This window comes from Diadema antillarum, unplaced genomic scaffold (genome assembly GCF_040938485.1).
Source record: "Diadema antillarum isolate AM-2024a unplaced genomic scaffold, OU_Dant_1.0 seq00001302_RagTag, whole genome shotgun sequence".
Lineage (NCBI taxonomy): Eukaryota > Metazoa > Echinodermata > Echinoidea > Diadematoida > Diadematidae > Diadema > Diadema antillarum.
In genome coordinates this window covers 211236-229969 of record NW_027272080.1, presented here as the reverse complement: position 1 = coordinate 229969, position 18734 = coordinate 211236, and the positions used below count along the sequence as shown (strand labels likewise).

General features: G+C 38.6%; 1 protein-coding gene across 1 annotated transcript in view; it reads left to right on the top strand.

The window, feature by feature from the left end:
• Nucleotides 1–5690: 5690 nt before the first annotated feature.
• Nucleotides 5691–18734, top strand: part of LOC139708111 (uncharacterized) — a 162910-nt gene continuing 149866 nt past the window's right edge. The window contains exons 1-9 of the mRNA XM_071620089.1: nucleotides 5691–5799; nucleotides 7383–7667; nucleotides 8225–8485; nucleotides 9205–9465; nucleotides 10345–10596; nucleotides 11521–11629; nucleotides 12867–13045; nucleotides 14559–14807; nucleotides 17599–17892. Coding sequence (XP_071476190.1) covers nucleotides 5691–5799; nucleotides 7383–7667; nucleotides 8225–8485; nucleotides 9205–9465; nucleotides 10345–10596; nucleotides 11521–11629; nucleotides 12867–13045; nucleotides 14559–14807; nucleotides 17599–17892 — 1999 coding nt within the window. The remainder of the gene's footprint in view (nucleotides 5800–7382; nucleotides 7668–8224; nucleotides 8486–9204; nucleotides 9466–10344; nucleotides 10597–11520; nucleotides 11630–12866; nucleotides 13046–14558; nucleotides 14808–17598; nucleotides 17893–18734) is intronic.

The window sequence follows — 18734 nt, the reverse complement described above, 5'->3', positions numbered from 1 at the left end:
CTTTTATGCACATTGAACGCCGAAGTACTAGTATTCATTGCTTGTATAAAATTCTGTCTTATAATCTCGTGAATAATGGAGTTAATTTCTAATCTGTAACTTTACATTTGAAAAATGGGATTCTTCTGCAAAGCAGCCCAATACAGGGCCGATGATGCCGAATGACAAAATTATGGAAAATATCCGTAGATGGAGGACGTGACATGGGTAAAGTTCCCAACTGACAAAGTTCAGCGGAGAGCGTGGAAAAATTTGCTTCACAGGAAAGACCACTTCCGACCTGAAGTCAAACTGGTGTATTCGTTCAAGAAATTTCCAGAAAGGAGCAATTGTAGCAGATGGCGCTGCAAATGCCCTTCCAAAATATTTTTGCTGGAACAGTGTCGGACAAGATGAAGCACAAAGGGAGATAAGTGCTCAATCTGAACGCCGATGGATCTGGGCTGGTTCGCGATCATCGCCCAGACCCAGGCCCAGCCTAGCCACACCTAGCCACACCGGATGTGGACACGAATGCTGGGCGTAGGAACATTTCTTTCACTAAGAAAGTCCTTTAATCGCGACACAGACACTCTCCGAAATTGGTCATCAGGTAGATCCATGTTTGCCTGTGCATGACAAGTTCTGTGCGTTTTGAATGTATAAAGATCCTACACTACGTAGGATCCTTGGTACGATTTTCCAGAACTGCAAAACCGGAAGTATACATTCCGAAAGCGATCAATCAGATATTAGTATCGTGAGTTAATATCGCTTGATATCGGCTATGTGCAATAGGGAGAATTGTCAGTGAATAGAGATTACCTAATCCCTAATCCCTATTGTGCCACCATGGCCTTCCTGTCGGACTGAGGCATATTGCTACACCTGAGGGGGCTTGCTAACTTTACTACTACACATAGATCAAGTTTGGATGCATTACTGAATGTTTTTAAGCAAGTTAGGTTTAGTTGCCTTGGCAGGTAAAGGGTAAAAACAGCAGAGCATAGTTTGAATAGGACAGTTCAAAGCATGGAGGAAACATTCTATTTCAATCATTGCGTTTTGTGTGGTGGGCATATAGGAATGGGTACACATAGAAAGTTTTTGACATGAATAACTTACAAGAACATATTATGGCCCACATGACAGTGAACATTTGTTAACCCTTTGTCTGCTTTGAATGTCACTTGGCATGGAAAGCCCCTTAGTACTGACCAAATTGTCCAAAGTCCCTGGCACAGAAAGGAATATCAAGTGAGGATTTTTTTTTTTTTTGCATTATTTTGGTCAATAGCAACATGTGGCACATGATAGATTTGAAAAAAAAAAAATTATCTAATGTCCAATTTTATATTTAAACGCACTACTGTTCTGCAAGCATCCTCTTTGACACTCTTTCCCAGCTCTATTACTCTCATGTCAAGGACATTAACATTAGCTGATTGTCCCCCTGATCATCAGAACAATTTGACACCTATTCTCCCCCCCCCCCCCAACAAAAAAGAAGAAACTCCTTGCCTTCCAACAGGGACAGAATACTGAAAAGACAATTGGTTCTCTCTGCCCATAGACCCGGACCCTCCAGTGTCTCTCACTCTCTTGGCTCTTGACACATCGCTGACTATTGTGGCCTCGTGGCAAGCCGGGGCTGGAAAGGTGTCTCGGTACATTCTGACCTTGGAAGGACCCACAGAGAACGTTACAATCATCAGACCGGCCTCGCTGGAGCCTACCTTTACGTTTGAGGGAGTGGATGCCTCAACTCCCTACAGCTTGAGCATTGTAGCAGTGTCTGAGCTGGATGGTTTTGAAGAGGAGAGTGAAGCAGCTGAAGCCGCCATCGTGTCATGTAAGTGAAGTTAGAAAAAATTTCAATTCGTCACATTAATCCTCTTTCTTTACATGACTTTCAAACTTTAAGCTTTGATGCAGTTGAGTTTCTTTCTGATTTATTTCATCATGTTGTTTTCTAAAGCTGCTCATGAAAATCTCGGAGTAGTTTCATTGTCGCTGTTGTAATAAAAGTTTGTTTCTTCACAAGCTCATCATCAACACTTCAAATGTGTAATGGAGCAAATCCTCACATATTGTAGTTCATACGAAGAGATGATCATTTAAAGTCAGTAACTTTGCCATGTCTATCACAACGATTACATGACACAACTGGAATGTGTCAACATGATTTACATTTGTTACAAATATGAAATTAAGCTGACGTAATGTGACTTAAAACACTAGTCATTGCAGATATTGTTCCCGAGGCAGTTTTGTTTGTGTTTTCTTCTTCCATGGATGTTACAGTGCATGGTTTACAATTTCTTTCAGTGTAGAATGTCAATTTTGTTATGGCTTTTAGTTGTTAAAAAAAATCATTGTTATTTCAAATGCTTTTTCTTGGAACTTATAAACTTTCATGAATATATTTATTTAAGTAAATTGGTAGAACAAACTTTCAAGATTTTATGCATGTATTGCACCTTATATGGGTAAAGTCATTATGAAAATAGTGAATGCTTCTGACAGACTTGAATAAGAAAGGTATGAAACCAGTATCATTGAATTAGGCCTATTCAAAAGTACCTTGTCTGTAGACAGTTTAAAAAATGTAGTCCGTAGCACTAGATATTGATATGTATGAGACTTAATTCTATGTTGTTCTCTGACTGTGTTCAGCTCCATCGAGCCTAGACATAATATCCCTTGGCGATGGAAGTTACAGAGTCGAGTGGGATCCTGTTCCAAGTGCTTTCGCTTATCGAGTCACCGACGGCATCGATTTTAGCAGCATTGTACGTGCTGGTGGAGCAACTGCACAACAGCTTGGACCATACCCCCCAGGAGCCTTTGTTCAAGTTGAGGTGTATGCAACTTTCACAGACGGGACTGAAATGTTGGTGGGCTCACAGGATATCTTACTGGGTAAGCCACACTTCCTGAGTTTCTCAGTTCTCGCATCTTGACTTCAGTGTTGGTTTTGACATGAACATCCGTACGGAACTTGATAGTGTGTGCCTTAGTATTTATTATCTATTCAGTATGCCTTGTACTCTGTTCATTAACATGCGTCATGGACTCAAATGTTAACCTTTAATAAATCATCATTGGAGTCAAAGGAATATAAAGAACATAATAGCAACAGGGCTGATAAACCATCCCAATAAACATATATGATTAAGATACTCTCTGTAATAATGTTCATGTCAAAGTAGTACTCAATTGAATTGAAAGCAAGACCAAGTCATTTCACTGGAAATCGATAGTATTGATTCCCATTCCATTATAAAGAAGTTTCCAGTTTCATCATTCTGAGAAGTCTGAATTACCTACCTCTACAATATAACAGCTTATGAGAAAAATCTCATTTTCAGGGTTGCAGAAGGGACATACAAACCTAAAGGGGTGGTATAGTTTTGGGTTAGATGGAGATTCAAGTTTAAACTTTTTGTGAGATACTTAGAAACAACTTGTATGAAATATCACAGACTATACTATTCTAAGACTAAAGTCTGTTTGATGAAAATCGGTTTAGAAATGGCCAAGATATCCAAAAACAAAGTTATATAAAGCTGTCCTAATGAAAGACAGGTCCCACCTTTTATTTTGCTCTCCTTGTTTTTGGATATTTCAGCCATTTCAAAACCCATTTCCAGCAAACAAACTTTTAATTTTTAGAATTTTATGCTCCTTAGTATTTCATTCAAGTTGTTTCTGAGTATCTCACAAAAAGTTTTAACTTGAATCCCATCTCAACCAAAACTATACCATCCCTTTAAAGCAAAAGACTTTTGATCCTTTGCTTTGATCTATTGTGAAAGCAGTGTATTGTTTACTCTCTGTGAACCACATACACGTTTGTATCATTTATTTCACTGCAGAGCCTCTACCTCCTACTGGCCTAGTGTTTGGGTCAGTGACAGTAGACGCCATTGAGCTGACATGGACCATTCCAGAGACAGAATTCTTCTTTGACGTGTTTCGCATTGATTATGGCATATCCGGACAGGCAGAGATGGAGACTGTTTTTATTCCTCCATCGACATTTAATGCAAAGCTTGAGTTTCTAATGGAAAACTCAGATTATCGAATTGACCTGTACACTGAAGTTTATGCCGGAGCTCTCAAAATGACAAGTAGTGCAACTTCAGGAGTTGAACAAACGGGTAAATATGACCTGGAATTTTTAAATCTTAATTTTTACTCTTATTGTAAGTGTCAAGCTTGAACAAAATGAGCCCAAAAATTTTGTAAGAAATCAATGCTTGTATAATTAGTATGCATAGATTTATGTCATTTCAAAATGTGATAGGCACCAGAATTTTGCCACCATATCTGTCTTACTGGTATCATAATGTTTATCAAATCAAATTTCTGTGATTTTAGTGTGATGAATTAGTGATATAATGTTGTGAGATTTTGATGTCTTTGACTCACATTTCTTGAGAAATATCATCGAAATCAATTTTGTGATTTATTGGAAATCAGTAAGATATTCAGGGCTCGGCACAACTTTTTTTGTCTGTGGCACATTCAGGCCACTAAAATATGAAATTTTGGTGGCCCAAAAAAGATATGTAGTGGTCTGAATTAAAAACATAACAATCCAATTAGCCTTATCAGTCCATCAAATGATAAATTTGGTGGCCTGTCACCAATTTTTCGTGGCTACAGGCCATGGCCACCGGGCCACTGCTAATGTTGAATCCAGAGACTCCAACTCTCCTGCTTTCGACGGGAGATCTCCCACCGAAAGCCCATTTTTTGCAAAATCCCCCGTTCTCCCGCATGAGATTTAATTTCTCCCGCTTGAAATGATTTCTTACTTATTGTCAACGTATGTTGAAAAATAAGCCTTAGATAGCACGGAGAGAGAATCTAGAATCCTAGAACTTCGCGCTTCGTGCACATCAAGGTAGAGTCTCCCGTCCACTAGGGGTTTCAGGTGGGAGAATCTCCAGATCAGAAGGGGCTTGGGGTTGGAGTCTCTGTGAATCCTCAAATTTAATATTAAGTATGTATGGTTTGTCTACACTAGCTAGCAAATGTTTGTGCAGATTAATGTACTGTCTTGTTCTTGAAGAGAAACAAAATATGATTTGCTTCATACGTATGCACTACCCTGTCATCCACAGATTCTGCTGGTGTTGGAGAGCCCCAAGTGAGAGACTTCAGTACCACAACAGCCACCATATCATGGCGTAACGAACTGCAGAGTTCTTTCTACATATCTATCAGAGAGAAGGACTCTGATACAATTCTTCAGAATATGACGTATGGAACTTCAACGGATCCCCTCCGTGAGCATGTCTTTGTGGACCTTCAACCGGCAACGCTGTATGAAGTAACAGTTGTTACAATAGACGCGGTCAGCCGAGAAAGCCAAACAAAGGATGTGCGAACACGTGAGTTCCTATAATACGGCAGGCAAATATGTTCCTACTCTGGTCTGTAAGCCTGTGAGTGAAAAAATGTTAAGAGATTGAAGTAGGCTAATATACTAGAGAAAGGTGTGGAATAAGCTGAATGACCTAGACTAATGGTTAATAGTATTTCTCTACATTCTTTTCATGCCACTGATTTTAAATACTACTACTCAGACAATCCATTTTGCTGCAACCAGAGATTGAAATGTATGGTAAAGTCCCAGTCACATATACATGCCGGATCACCCTGGATCTGATCCGGGGTGATCCGGGGAGAGATCTGTGTTGATGCCTTGGGCATCCTTGGACATTGGGGAGGCCAACACAGCAACTTTTGGAGATCAAAAACATCCGGCATCATCCGGGGACTTCCGTTTTGACAGAACAATCCGGGATGGTAGGTGTGGTTGCCATATAGCTGCCATGTTGATCCGGGGTGTACCTGCCGTGTTGATCCATGTAGATGCCATGTTGGTCCGTGTAGACGCCGCGCTCTTCTGTCCTTATCCATGTAGCTGCTGTGTTGATACCATGTGTACAGTCATATCGACACTCACTCCATCGACGTTGAAACTATCTTGGAACTCCCGTGATCATCCTGTAGATCCTTGAGGATCATGTTTATATGTGACTGGGGCCTAATGAGGATTTCTAGTTCATTAAGGAAATTCTGACTTTTGGTGTTATTATGCATTGTTATAACATGATAGCATAATAATAAAAAATATGTGTTAAAAGGACTTGGGACTATTTATTAGGGTGTCATTTCTCAAAAAAATGTAATTTAAACAAATTCATAATGTCATTAAAAGCACCAACAGTATGTAATTGTTTCGAGAGACATGTGAATTAAAAAAACTCTGTTTATTCCATTCTCTTATACCTAATGATGTATTGAATTCACTTTGAAAATGTAGTTACTCATAAATTTTTATAAGATGCATCTTTACTCACAGCAATGCAAATGTATTGAAATGACTGTGCATTAATGGTAATATTTATTGTCCCCGCCGAACGAGTTCGAGCAAGGGACTATGAAACGGGCTCCGTACGTGTGTGTGTCCGTGTGTCCGTCCGTCCGTGTGTCCGTGTGTGCGTCCGTGTGTGCGTCCGTGTGTGATCAAAATCTTCAATTTGCTACTTCTCTGTCATTTATGAGCCAATTTTGATTCTGTTTGCTTTATATGATAGCACTACATGGGAGCTTTGAAAATTCTACACAGAATTTCAGTCGTGACCTTTGACCTTGACCTTTGACCTATATTGTACATTTTGCTACAAAATGCTACTCCTTCGCCATTTCTAACCCGATTTTGATTCCGTTTGCTTTATGTGATGGCACTAAGTGAGGGCTTCAAAACTTCTACACAGAATTTTGACCTTTGACTTCTTTGACCTTTGACCTTGATTTTTGACCTGTATTGTACATTTTGCTACAAAATGCTACTCCTTCGCCATTTCTTACCCGATTTCGATTCCGTTTGCTTTATGTGATGGCACTAGGTGAGGGCTTCAAAACTTCTACACAGAATTTTGACCTTTGACTTCTTTGACCTTTGACCTTGATTTTTTTACCTATATTGTACATTTTGCTACAAAATGCTACTCCTTCGCCATTTCTAACCCGATTTTGATTCCGTTTGCTTTATGTGATGGCACTAGGTGAGGGCTTCAACACTTTTACACAGAATTTTGACCTTTGACTTCTTTGACCTTTGACCTTGATTTTTTACCTATATTGCACATTTTGTTACAAAATGCTACTTCCGGCGGGGACATATATTACGCACCGCGTAATTTCTACTTTTCCTTGTATTAGATTGTAATCTGTCTGTTGTTATTCATAACTGATCGCTAATTCAAAACAAGCTCTTGAAGAAGATTACAGACTTTGCACACATCACATGTGTTGACAGTACCCCTATAGCTACCCTGGTATGCAGTTGAATAATGATATCATTTTTATATGTCTGACCCTAGTCCCTGACCCTCCTTCTGATGTGAGAGTAGCCATGGTGGGACTGACCACACTAGACCTGACCTGGGACTTTCCATCTGGCTCCCAAACCGACGAGTTTTACATCGAGGTCATACCGCCACCTAAGCCAGGGAATCTTCCAATCGCTGTGCCCGCTGATGTGAATGCGTTCACAGTACGAGGCCTTAGCCCTGGAACTGTGTACCAAATCACCGTGAAAAGTGTCTCCGGTGATGTCAATAACTGTCAGACAACTAACGCTGCTGATGTCGTCAGTACTGCCACAGGTAACACTTTTGGAGGGTTAAATGTTGATAGAGGTATACACTGTATGTATCCATTTGTTTCTGTATACCTCTTCCCTTGAAATTGCATGCAGAAGTGAAAAAGAAACATGTTGGCTACTGTTGGCCACCATTGGCGATATTGCAATTACTTTATAACATCCACAAACATGTTATACTTCCATTAGGGGCCATTTTTCAGCCAAACTTTGCCTTGATTAGTGGTTGAAACTGAGGATACAAAATTGCTCAATTATTTGTATGAGTTTCTACAAAACAAAACAAAGTCATTGATCTGAATTCTGGATTCTGACAAATAGAAATGTGGGGAACACTGGGCAAATGGTTCGGAGCTGTTCTTCTTCTGGTTAGTCAGGTATTACAGAAAGCATTGTGTGAGTGCTCTTTGAAATGTTATGCTGGCTAGTCTGATTATTTGATTGTGGCATTGTAGCTGGATAGAAAAGGGGGCATGTTTGTGACAGAGAAGCTTGTTTATTTATTTATTTTTAATTCTTACAATATTTATGTCTGTTTATCATTCCTCATTTTACCCATAGAATTCCTAAGACCGTTGGAAGTTGTAGCAACAAACACCAGAGACACTTCCACAGAGGTGGAATTCACACAGTCTTCTGACGCCGGTGTCAGTTTGTACCGCATTCAAGTTACCCCAGCAGGCGGAGGAAATGTGTTCGAGCAGGTTGTTGCACCAGGTACCCAGGCATCCCCCGTCACAGGCCTTCGAGGTGGCACAAATTACATCTTGGAGCTTACAGCCATTCCACAATCGGACGTCACTAATTCATCATTCACTACTTGTAAGTGCATAATGTATTACCATAAAAACAAGGGAGGAAGAGGGGCATACAGTGTGGATATATTGTGGATAGTGTGTTACATGGTTGCACACACCATATCTAAACTCTTGTGAGTGGAGTATGTGCAGATACAACCCAATGTACAATCTGTATGTAATATTCAATATTTCAAACACAAATGACAGATCAGAAATCATTTTTTTTTTTTTTGTAATTTGTCCGATTGAAACAAATGCTTAACAATGTCTCTCTATGGCACTGCTTAATTTCTACAGTTATACAGAGCAAATAACAAAACATCCATACTGATTTTTTTTTTCTGTATAATGTTTGATTTTCAGAATTTTAGCACATTTAAATGTGTGTTACCAAATTAAACCCACAAGCTGCTGATGGGAGTTAGTTATCAATGTTCTGTCATGAAATGTAATATACATGTACTCTTTGTATTCATGATTTACTATTGCACAAATGACTTCACTGAATGCGGGAACAGTGTGATGTAGGCCCTACATAATGAAACGCTGTACCAAACCGTTTGAAGCACAATGACGACCCATGGTATACACTAACCGTGTGCATTTACCCATACTGTGAATTGGCATAATTTCTACTCTCATTAGACTTTTTGATTTGGTATGTCATGACTTCCTACTTGGAGTTTCCAAATTGTGCTCTTTCTTTTGATAGTCTTTACCTGTATTTTCTACTCTCCACAGTACCTAGCCCTCCAGGTTTGAGTATGGTGTCCACAGATTTTTTCTCCTTTACTGTTGCCCTGGAACCACCAGCGAATAGCAGTTATGATGGCTTTGTTGTCACAGCCAATGGAGAGAGCCAAATGGTACTTGCAAATGAACCTGTGGAGGTGACATTTGAGAATCTTGCCCCTGGTGTTGAGTACGTGGTTGATGCCTACTCTTTCTTTCAAGAATTAACAAGCCAGCCCCTGTCCTCCACTACTATCAATGTTTTAACTGGTAAGTTGCCAGAATGATACTGTTTTTCTTTTTACATGTTTGATTTGAATTTGATGCATTTTTCTCCCTTTACCATTCCTAAGTGACATTTTATGTGTTGAGTTAAACTAAACAGAGGAAAAGCTTTTAATCTTCTGAAGTGTCATTCAGTATTTTTCTCAATAAACCCTAACTGTAGACAATTAAGTGTGGAAACATTTTTATTAAAAGCATTGTTCACATTTTGTGTATTTAGCAATACTTAACATCGATTGTAAGGATTAAAATATTTACAGTGGTTGTTTCTATCCCTAACTCACATTTTAGAACTATTTTAAAGCACTAATGCTGGGTTTTTGTTTCATGTGCAAATAATTGTGCCTTTAACCTCTCAAGAAAAGTGTACAACAATAATAGTGATATGTCCAATATATGATTTTAAAAAAAGTAACAGTGAGAGAACTTCAGTATATATTTATAAACATTTGTTAGGTGTATGTGCACACATAATGAATGGTGAGTTTAATACATGTGACATTAACTGTCATGTCACCAATAGAAGATGGTTAGTTTAATGTCCTAATAGGTCACCACGTTAGATGATATACAGGTATTCAAAATCATGAGAATTTTCTCGACATTTGCCTGAGTTTGCCAAACTTGCACTGATCTGTTGCTATAACATCATTTATAAACATCTTTCCCACTGTGGGTATATATTCCTTGAAAGTAGGAGCGTTACCTTGATAACTAATCTATAAACGGTTATGTAGCTATTTCTGTCTTTTTATGGGAGCATGCTGAAGGCCACATCTGATTGAAATGACAAATTGTGTTCCAATTTTGGCATAATAAAATTTTCTTTGCCTAAAAATGATGCTTCTGCTTCCCCTTCATCAGAGAGCCCCCTCCCAGGGGAGCTAATAGTCACATTCTACAGCACCACCACGATAACCGTCACCTGGGGAACCTTCCCTGGCAGTGTGGAGTACACTGTTACCATCGACCCTTCTCAGGGCGTCATGACGAATGAGACCCTCGACAACCGAAGGGTCACCTTCTATCAGCTCACCCCGGGCCGACTGTACGAGATCACACTGAACTCAACGGTTGATGGGGAGACTCGCATCAACAGCACCGATCAACGTACAAGTGAGTCTGCGCTGTCGTCAACCTTCTTCTCATCCTGCATCTATCTACTTTTCGTTGATGCCTATTCATTAATTCTGGGTTTTCTGTTTCAAAATATCAATGAAATGGCAGTTTTTGTCAGTTTTTTTTTAAAATGAAATGTGATGTAACATGTTTGAATAGAGAGTATTTATCAACATTTTTACTGTAAAGATGATCATAGTCTCTACTACACAAGCACATATCTATTGATGTGCTACGATGTCACAATGACTTATACTGTGTATGTTGTATGATATTATTTACTGATTGCATGCTAATTGTGCTCGAGCAGCAGCTATCAATAGTGTGAACATGGATTCAGATGTTCACAATAATCTTGTCTGAATTCTTTTCATTTGAGGCATTTTGCACTTACTCACATGACCATCAAAACATAGCACTAGATGTAGCCATGAGTATTGGTACCAAAATTGGATGCCTTTGTAATTTCAAGGGAATCTTATAAAAACTCAGAAAACATCAACTATCAAGTTGGAGGTGTTCAGCAGTGCTATAACCATAAAGTGAAACTTTATGCTTCACCATGTTACTTTGAATGTTTGAACTTATTGTATCATATGTGTATATGTTCATATTAGTAATTTTGATGTCATAGCACAACTACAAAATCATATAATATTCATACCTTTTTACAAATCATCATTTATGTGTCTTGTGAAGAAAGTAGAATATCAGTGTTAAAGCTGAAGAGAAATTCAAAGACAATTCTGACAGAGCTGTTTGAGAAGGCTTTGAAAGACTTGACTCTTACAAATTGTAAGTAATATGAAGCCAGAGCAGTGACCTCAGGAGCTTTTTACCTAATCTTGTATATACAAAATATAAAATGTTTTACCAAGCATACGACTAGCCTTGTTCCATTTTTTCCATTCATCAAACTAGGGCCAGTACAACCATCCATGCTGAGCGTCGTTCCCCTCACTCCAGTAGACACAGTCTCTCTCTTTTTGTCATGGACATCACCATCAGAGGGAGAATGGGATGCTATAAGGTGAAAACTTGAATGTAATGTATACGCCAGATATTTAACAAACGTAAACAGAAGAAAACTGACCTGAAATGAATATAAATTATTAGTGGAAAAATGAGCAAAGAAAACGGGATTCCATTTAACATGTCAAATTTTTCCCAAATCGGGACTTTCCAACATTTTCCCAAGTGGTTAGATATGCGATTGTGGAGTACAAGTACTGAATGGAGAAATGTATGCATGCGCCTCACATTCATGGTGGGATCAGATTTGATATTTTTTGCATGTTGTTAAATTTGCATATACAAACTGTAGCACCTGACCTGTGAAATTCGTGAAAATAAAATCCTTGCAGAATTTATGGCATATACTGATTTATTTTGCATTCTGTGATTTATATGATTGCCATGGTAGGCATATTTGTCTGTTGGGCAATCTTAACTCATTCACTCTTGAAACTATCATCCACACATAAGATAACTTCTTGATGGACCATAAACTGGTAGTTATAGGGGTCTACATCCACAAATAAGCCAAGTCGCCACAATACACAAACATAATACCAGGTATGAAAATCTAAAAAGGACAAAATGATCCATCCCCGTTATTACATACACGTGAAGAAGAGAAATGGAAAAGATGAAGATATTCAATGAAAGACATTCTCAAGTGAATATACAACAAGTGAGGGCTTTTATGTTTTGAAAAAAAGAATGCAGTAAGCTGATGAGTTCTTTGGAAGGTATGGGTAAAAAAAAGCAGCCTTAGAAACTTGGAGGTCATAAATATCTTGACATATAGAGTTGTTCAAAGCAAGGGGCAGAAAGATCCCAGAGGAAATGATGATTATGGGAATGAGGACAGAATTAGGTGTGTGCTCATAAACTTGTTAGTGATAGTGGAATTGTTATTGATTAAATTTCACAGGCTGCCAAACAGGGTACCAAGAGAAATCTAGCCCGTTTGGGACATTTTAAATATACGCTCATAAGATTTGATATTTAAAGCTCAGCTACACGTACAATGATGTCAAACTAGTAAAGAAATTATGAAATCTGTTATGTTTATGTATGTTTATGTTTGTGTGTTTGTTTATTTATTCATATTAGAAAAATTACAACGTCTAAGGTATTTGTATTGATATATTGCAATTTGAAATTTGTCGTTATTTTCTCTCTGTATGAATTCCTGACAACATTCCATGTGCCAATTTTGAATTTTTAGCAGTGGCTTTAAATATTGTGTCTTCTCTCACTAGCATCATGTATACCTCTGAAGATGGCGAGAGCGATTCTGTAATGTTGGGAAAAGATGAGACCTCGTATTCCCTTGAAGGTCTCTTCCAAGCCACAGCATACACCATCGTGGTTAGCTCTGTCTCAGGTCAAGGTGACACCCGTGAGAAAAGTGACCCACTGACGGAATCAGCAACCACAGGTAAGTGTTTTCATCGCACATTTCTTTGTGGCAATATTAGAATAATATGGACTGGCCTTGAGGGGGATACTACGTACATTTATTGCATGAACTATAGTTGTACTGCCCGAGTCGAAAACTCAGGCAATACAGTTCTAGTGAGGGCAATTAATGTTGTATCCCCCAAAAGAAGCCAATCCATATCATTATTATTACCCATTTCAGGCATCTTGAGCAGCAAAATAAATCATTACAATGTAAACTCTTTACAACTTCCCAATTCAATTAATTTCCTCTCGGTTTCTGCTTGAGCTCTACACCACACTGCACTCACTCCGTGCTACATCCTGGTGCACAGCTCAGGTATGGGGCGCAAGTATTACAGCCAATTCACACAGGCACAGGGAACGTGAAGAGGGGAATATGAGATATTTACCCCTTTTCTCCCTGCTGGCGCGTAATCCGGCGCGTAATACGAGGGGAATACAATTTCGTAGAACCACAGCTCAAATGCCTGATAAGGGTAATTCCTTTTATCTGCTGAAATGAAATCAGCAATATTTTCTTTCAAACAAATCAGCTCAATGAAAACCAAACAATAATATTCTCCATTACACTTTTTGGAAACTTAGGAAATGTCTGCTGTGTTTACAAAATTGATATCAAATCATAATTCAAAATCAATAATGATACTCCTTCTTAAAATCTGTCAGTTGCTATCATCATAGTATTGCTTGATACACCTTATGCTCACTCTTATCAGGCCATGAATGCTTACCACAGACCACTCTGTAATGACCGAAATGGGCAATATGTGTTTGCTTTTGATGTGAAATTGTGGTAGAAGTAATACTGGTAAGAAACTGGTGAAACTTGGTAATTCAAACTGTCCTTTCATGGAGCAACAATGATATTGAATTTGGTATACCGCATGTCCCCCAAAAAATTACAACAGGACCTCCACAATAATATCTTTAAAAATAGCGAATCAATCCAAATACAAATTCAGAGTATGAAACTATAACTCATTGCCCACATCTTACAGAAAACCCCATTCGATTTGCTTCAGCGGTCAAAGAGAAATTAGGAATTTTGTAGAGGATGTCAGGAATCTCTTCCCTCCAAGTTCTGTCTATTGTATTCACACACAAAAGCATCGAAGTGCTAAATTTGGAAGAATCAGACTCATGACATGCTTTACAACATTCCACATTTCTCTGTGACCTCTTAACCAAATTGAATGGGGTTTTCTGCAAAATAGAGCTAAGATGTTATAATTTAAGACCCTGAAGTAGCATTTAGACAGTTAAATCATATTGGGTATAATCAATGCGACAATTTGATTGTAATTTTTTTTGGGGGGACATACTGTATAAGGCAAGTTGTATTTGAGGCAAAACAATTTGAAGATAAGATCAAAGGCAACATGTCAAATTTTGTTGTAGGTGTTGTTTTTGTTGTTGTTGATACATGACACGCTTTGAAGTATTTGATATGCACGTCCTATTTACTTTCATTATCGTGTCATTTTTAGGCCGTTTGGGACCCAATACGATGATCATCGCAGACGTCAATGCCAGCTCCGTATTTGCAACCTGGACCATCTCAGACGATGCAGCCGAGTATTCTTACAGACTTGATGACTTCCTGGATCGTCAGATTCGTCAAGGTTCTGTTCCCAATGCTTGGCTACTTCTAGACGACCTGAGCCCAGCCACATGGTATACACTCACTACCTTTCCCACGGGAACTATGATGGATATTTCACAGACTTTCAGAACAGGTACCATGTTCTTCGTATCTTTCTTTTGTTTTTCCATCCATCCCCAGAGCTCTTATTATACCCCCGCCAAACGAAGTTTGAAGGGGGTATATAGGAATCAGCGGACGGTCGGTCGGGCGGTCGGTCGGGCGGTCGGGCGGTCGGGCGGTCGGTCGGGCGGTCGGTCCGTTGCAAATCTTGCGTCGCGAACTACTTCCTCAGTTTTCAACCGATTCCCATAAAACTTGGCACAGATGTGTGCCTTGGGTTGTAGATGTGCAAGACGTATTTTTTGACAGTACCCAAAAGTACGTTGCCATGGTAACGGCATATTATGGGCAAAAATGGGTACAAATCTTGCGTCGCGAACTACTTCCTCAGTTTTCAACCGATTCCCATAAAACTTGGCACAGATGTGTGCCTTGGGTTGTAGATGTGCAAGACGTATTTTTTGACAGTACCCAAAAGTATGTTGCCATGGTAACGGCATATTATGGGCAAAAATGGGTACAAATCTTGCGTCGCGAACTACTTCCTCAGTTTTCAACCGATTCCCATAAAACTTGGCACAGATGTGTGCCTTGGGTTGTAGATGTGCAAGACATATTTTTTGACAGTACCCAAAAGTACGTTGCCATGGTAACGGCATATTATGGGCAAAAATGGGTACAAATCTTGCGTCGCGAACTCCTCCCACAGTTTTTGATCAATTTTTATGAAATTAGGTACAGATGTTCATCTGAATATGTTAATGTGCAAGACACATATTTCCGCAGTGGCAAAAAGTGCGTTGCCATGGTAACGGCATGTTATTGGTAAAATATAGGGCAAAATGCTTCATGGCAAAACTGCTTCATCAGTGTTCTTCCAATTCTCATGGAATTCATATTGAATGTATGTCTTAGGATATAGGTCAGCATGACACATTTCTTGACAGTGACAAAAAGTATGTTGCCATGGTAACAGCTCACATATTATGAGCCAAAATGATGGAAAATTTTGTGTTGCAAACTACTTCCTCAGTTTTTGCCCAATTTCCATGAAACTTGGTACAGACGTGTGCCTTTGGTTGTAGATGTGCAAGACGCATTTTTCGACAGTACCCGAAAGTACGTTGCCATGGTAACGGCATATTAATGGCAGAAGATCAAGGAAAGATCTTGCGGATTTAACTACTTCCTCAGTTTTTTGACCAAAGCTTATCAAATGTTGTTTTGACCAAAGCTTATGAAATGTTGTTTGACGGGGGTATAACCAGTCGCTGTAGCGACATTTCTAGTTTTACTTTACTATTTTTTCCTCTCTTCCTCTCTCTGCTTTTGCATTGAATTTCATTCTTCACAAACTGGGAGGAAAATAATGTGACTGTACAACATATAGCTATGTTTTTGTTGTTGTTGATGCTGTTGTTGTTGGTGGTGGTGGTGTTGATATTGTTCTTGCAGTGAATTGGTGTAAGAAGGGCATTCACTCACTGCTGATACAACAGGGTCAAACCTATGCTCTGTACCACAAAGCCCTTATTCAGACATGAAACAAATTGTTGCTTTCAATGATTTTTTATTAGAAACTTTGGTGTTATGACATCAGACCTCAACCACAACAAAATATACAGTGTGTTCCAAAGCTCTGCTCCATGCTTAAGATGACTTCAGTGGATAGAGCTAACTTTAAGATGAGAGAAAATGATATTTCATCGAATTGAATTAAAGAAAAACACTCTAATTGTCACATATTTTCATTGAAAGTGGTAGTTGTCCCAGTCACAATCTCATTCAACTGACATGTCACATTGAAAAGATGATTACATGTTATACCAAGACTGAGGGCTTGATAGGCTAAGGGTCTCCTATTCTGTTATGCAGTACTCCTCACTTAACACTGTGAGTGCTTGTGTGTTTGTATTTTTGAGTGTGTGTTATATTGAGGGGGGGGGGTTCATGGGTGTTTATGTGTGTGTGTGTTTGTTTGTCTCAAATTAAGTGGAATATTTTACCATGAAATTGGTATTGAAGGTAATCTTTAGTCTGTTTGATCTTTTGTGTAGAAGGATTTCCCTGATTCATTGTTTCACAAGTCTCCCATTGTCATTAATACATTCACATCTTCTTTAGATTTGCCTCATTAGAATAAACAATGATTAAAAAAAGGGAGTGGTATATTCATCATTTGCATATAAACTATTCTTTAATGACTAGATTTAAGGGAAGGGGGGGGGGGATGGATATATTTCCTTCATTATTGACCTGAAAATGGGTTGTATGATTCTGTTACGTACAAATCAATGTGAAAGTTGTATGGCATTGACTTTGTCATTACATTACCTGATGTAACTTGCAGAATAGTATCATGACAACATCAGTGTGTTATTGGCTTTGTAGTCCATAACATTAATGTCTTCAGGTGTTTGTCTTGCCCATTGAAAGTTGAGGTGAATTGCTGGTACATGTATATCTTACGATATCTTATGTATATCTTACATGTATATCTTACGAGTGGCCAGTTACCTATATACACCTTGCGATTGTCACTAGCGATATTGTCAGTACGATTCTTGTAGTAAAACATTAGCTGCTTGGTTTGCAGTGGTATTTTTGACTTATGATAATAATCTCATTGAAATTTTACAACTTTTTCGATAAGATTCATTTTTTGGAAGGTGCAGGAGAGTAACTTATTTTTGTGCAAGACAGGTTGAAACCTTACCACATTATCACATTCATATGAAACATTATCACATTCATACATGCAATGTGCCTGCTACCAAGAACAACATGTGTAAATGACTGCTTTTCTTTTCTTTTTAATTAAGTTCCCAGTCCAGCAGGTCCAATTAATGTTGTAGAAGAAGAGTCTGGTGCCACCACAATTACCCTTTCTTGGGAGCCCTCATCAACTGCCGAGTTCTACCGCGTGAGCATCAAATCCCCAGACGGAACTACTGTGAATGAATATGAGGTGCCATCAACCAATCCATTGAGAGTGACGTTTGACAACCTTATGCCAGACACAAGATACACGCTCATGGTTGAGTCTGGACTTGAGGCCCTTTTGCCTGAACTTGAAGACCAGATTGGACAGGCTGTCACTGCAGAGTATGAAACTGGTAAGTTGCTGCTTCAGACGAGGGCAACATACATATTTTGAAAAAGAAAAATTGATATAATGATCATGATGTTGTGTCTAATAAAAGCAAACCCATTTACTGTTCAGCATGTGTAGTTGACAATTGCTGTATTTCTGTTGTTTCCCTTCACGCTTTCCTCAATAAGAGAAACTTGAACATAACTTTTAGATCATATACACCTTGACCGTGCTCTTATTTCACATATAGAGTGATATTCGATTGACGTGTTTTGAAAGTAACATACTAAAGTGTCATATTGTCTATAAAAAATATCCATTTGAGCCCTATCAGGATAAATGGGCAGTAAACACACACACAATAAGAAACAAACCCTACAACCTAGTCTGTGATCAATTACCCGCTTTAGATTTCACTCTTGATGCTTGTTTACAATATCACAAGTAGAAATACAGCAGCAGTCAATCTCTTATTTGCTTTGAGTATTTCACCTGCTAATGTAGCAAGTTCCTTATTGTGAAATATACAAATAATAAAAAAACTATCAAAAAATGCCAAGCTCAAGAGGGTTTCTCTATAGAACCCTCACATCCTGCTTTTCGGAATTTGATGAATACAGTGAAGACATAAACCAATGAGATTATATGAGTGAAACTATGTAGATTTATCCAAGCACCTTCTGCTGCAAATGTGTCTGTCAATCATCAGGAATCTGCCAAGAAATTGGAAGCTATCTGATGACTTTTCTTGGAGTATTTGTCAAAGCATGTTGTGGTATGATTTTACAATATAGCAATACATGGTTGCACTACGTACCAACTGTTTATTTTTTTTGTTTGTTTTTCTTTTTCTCTCATTTGTGA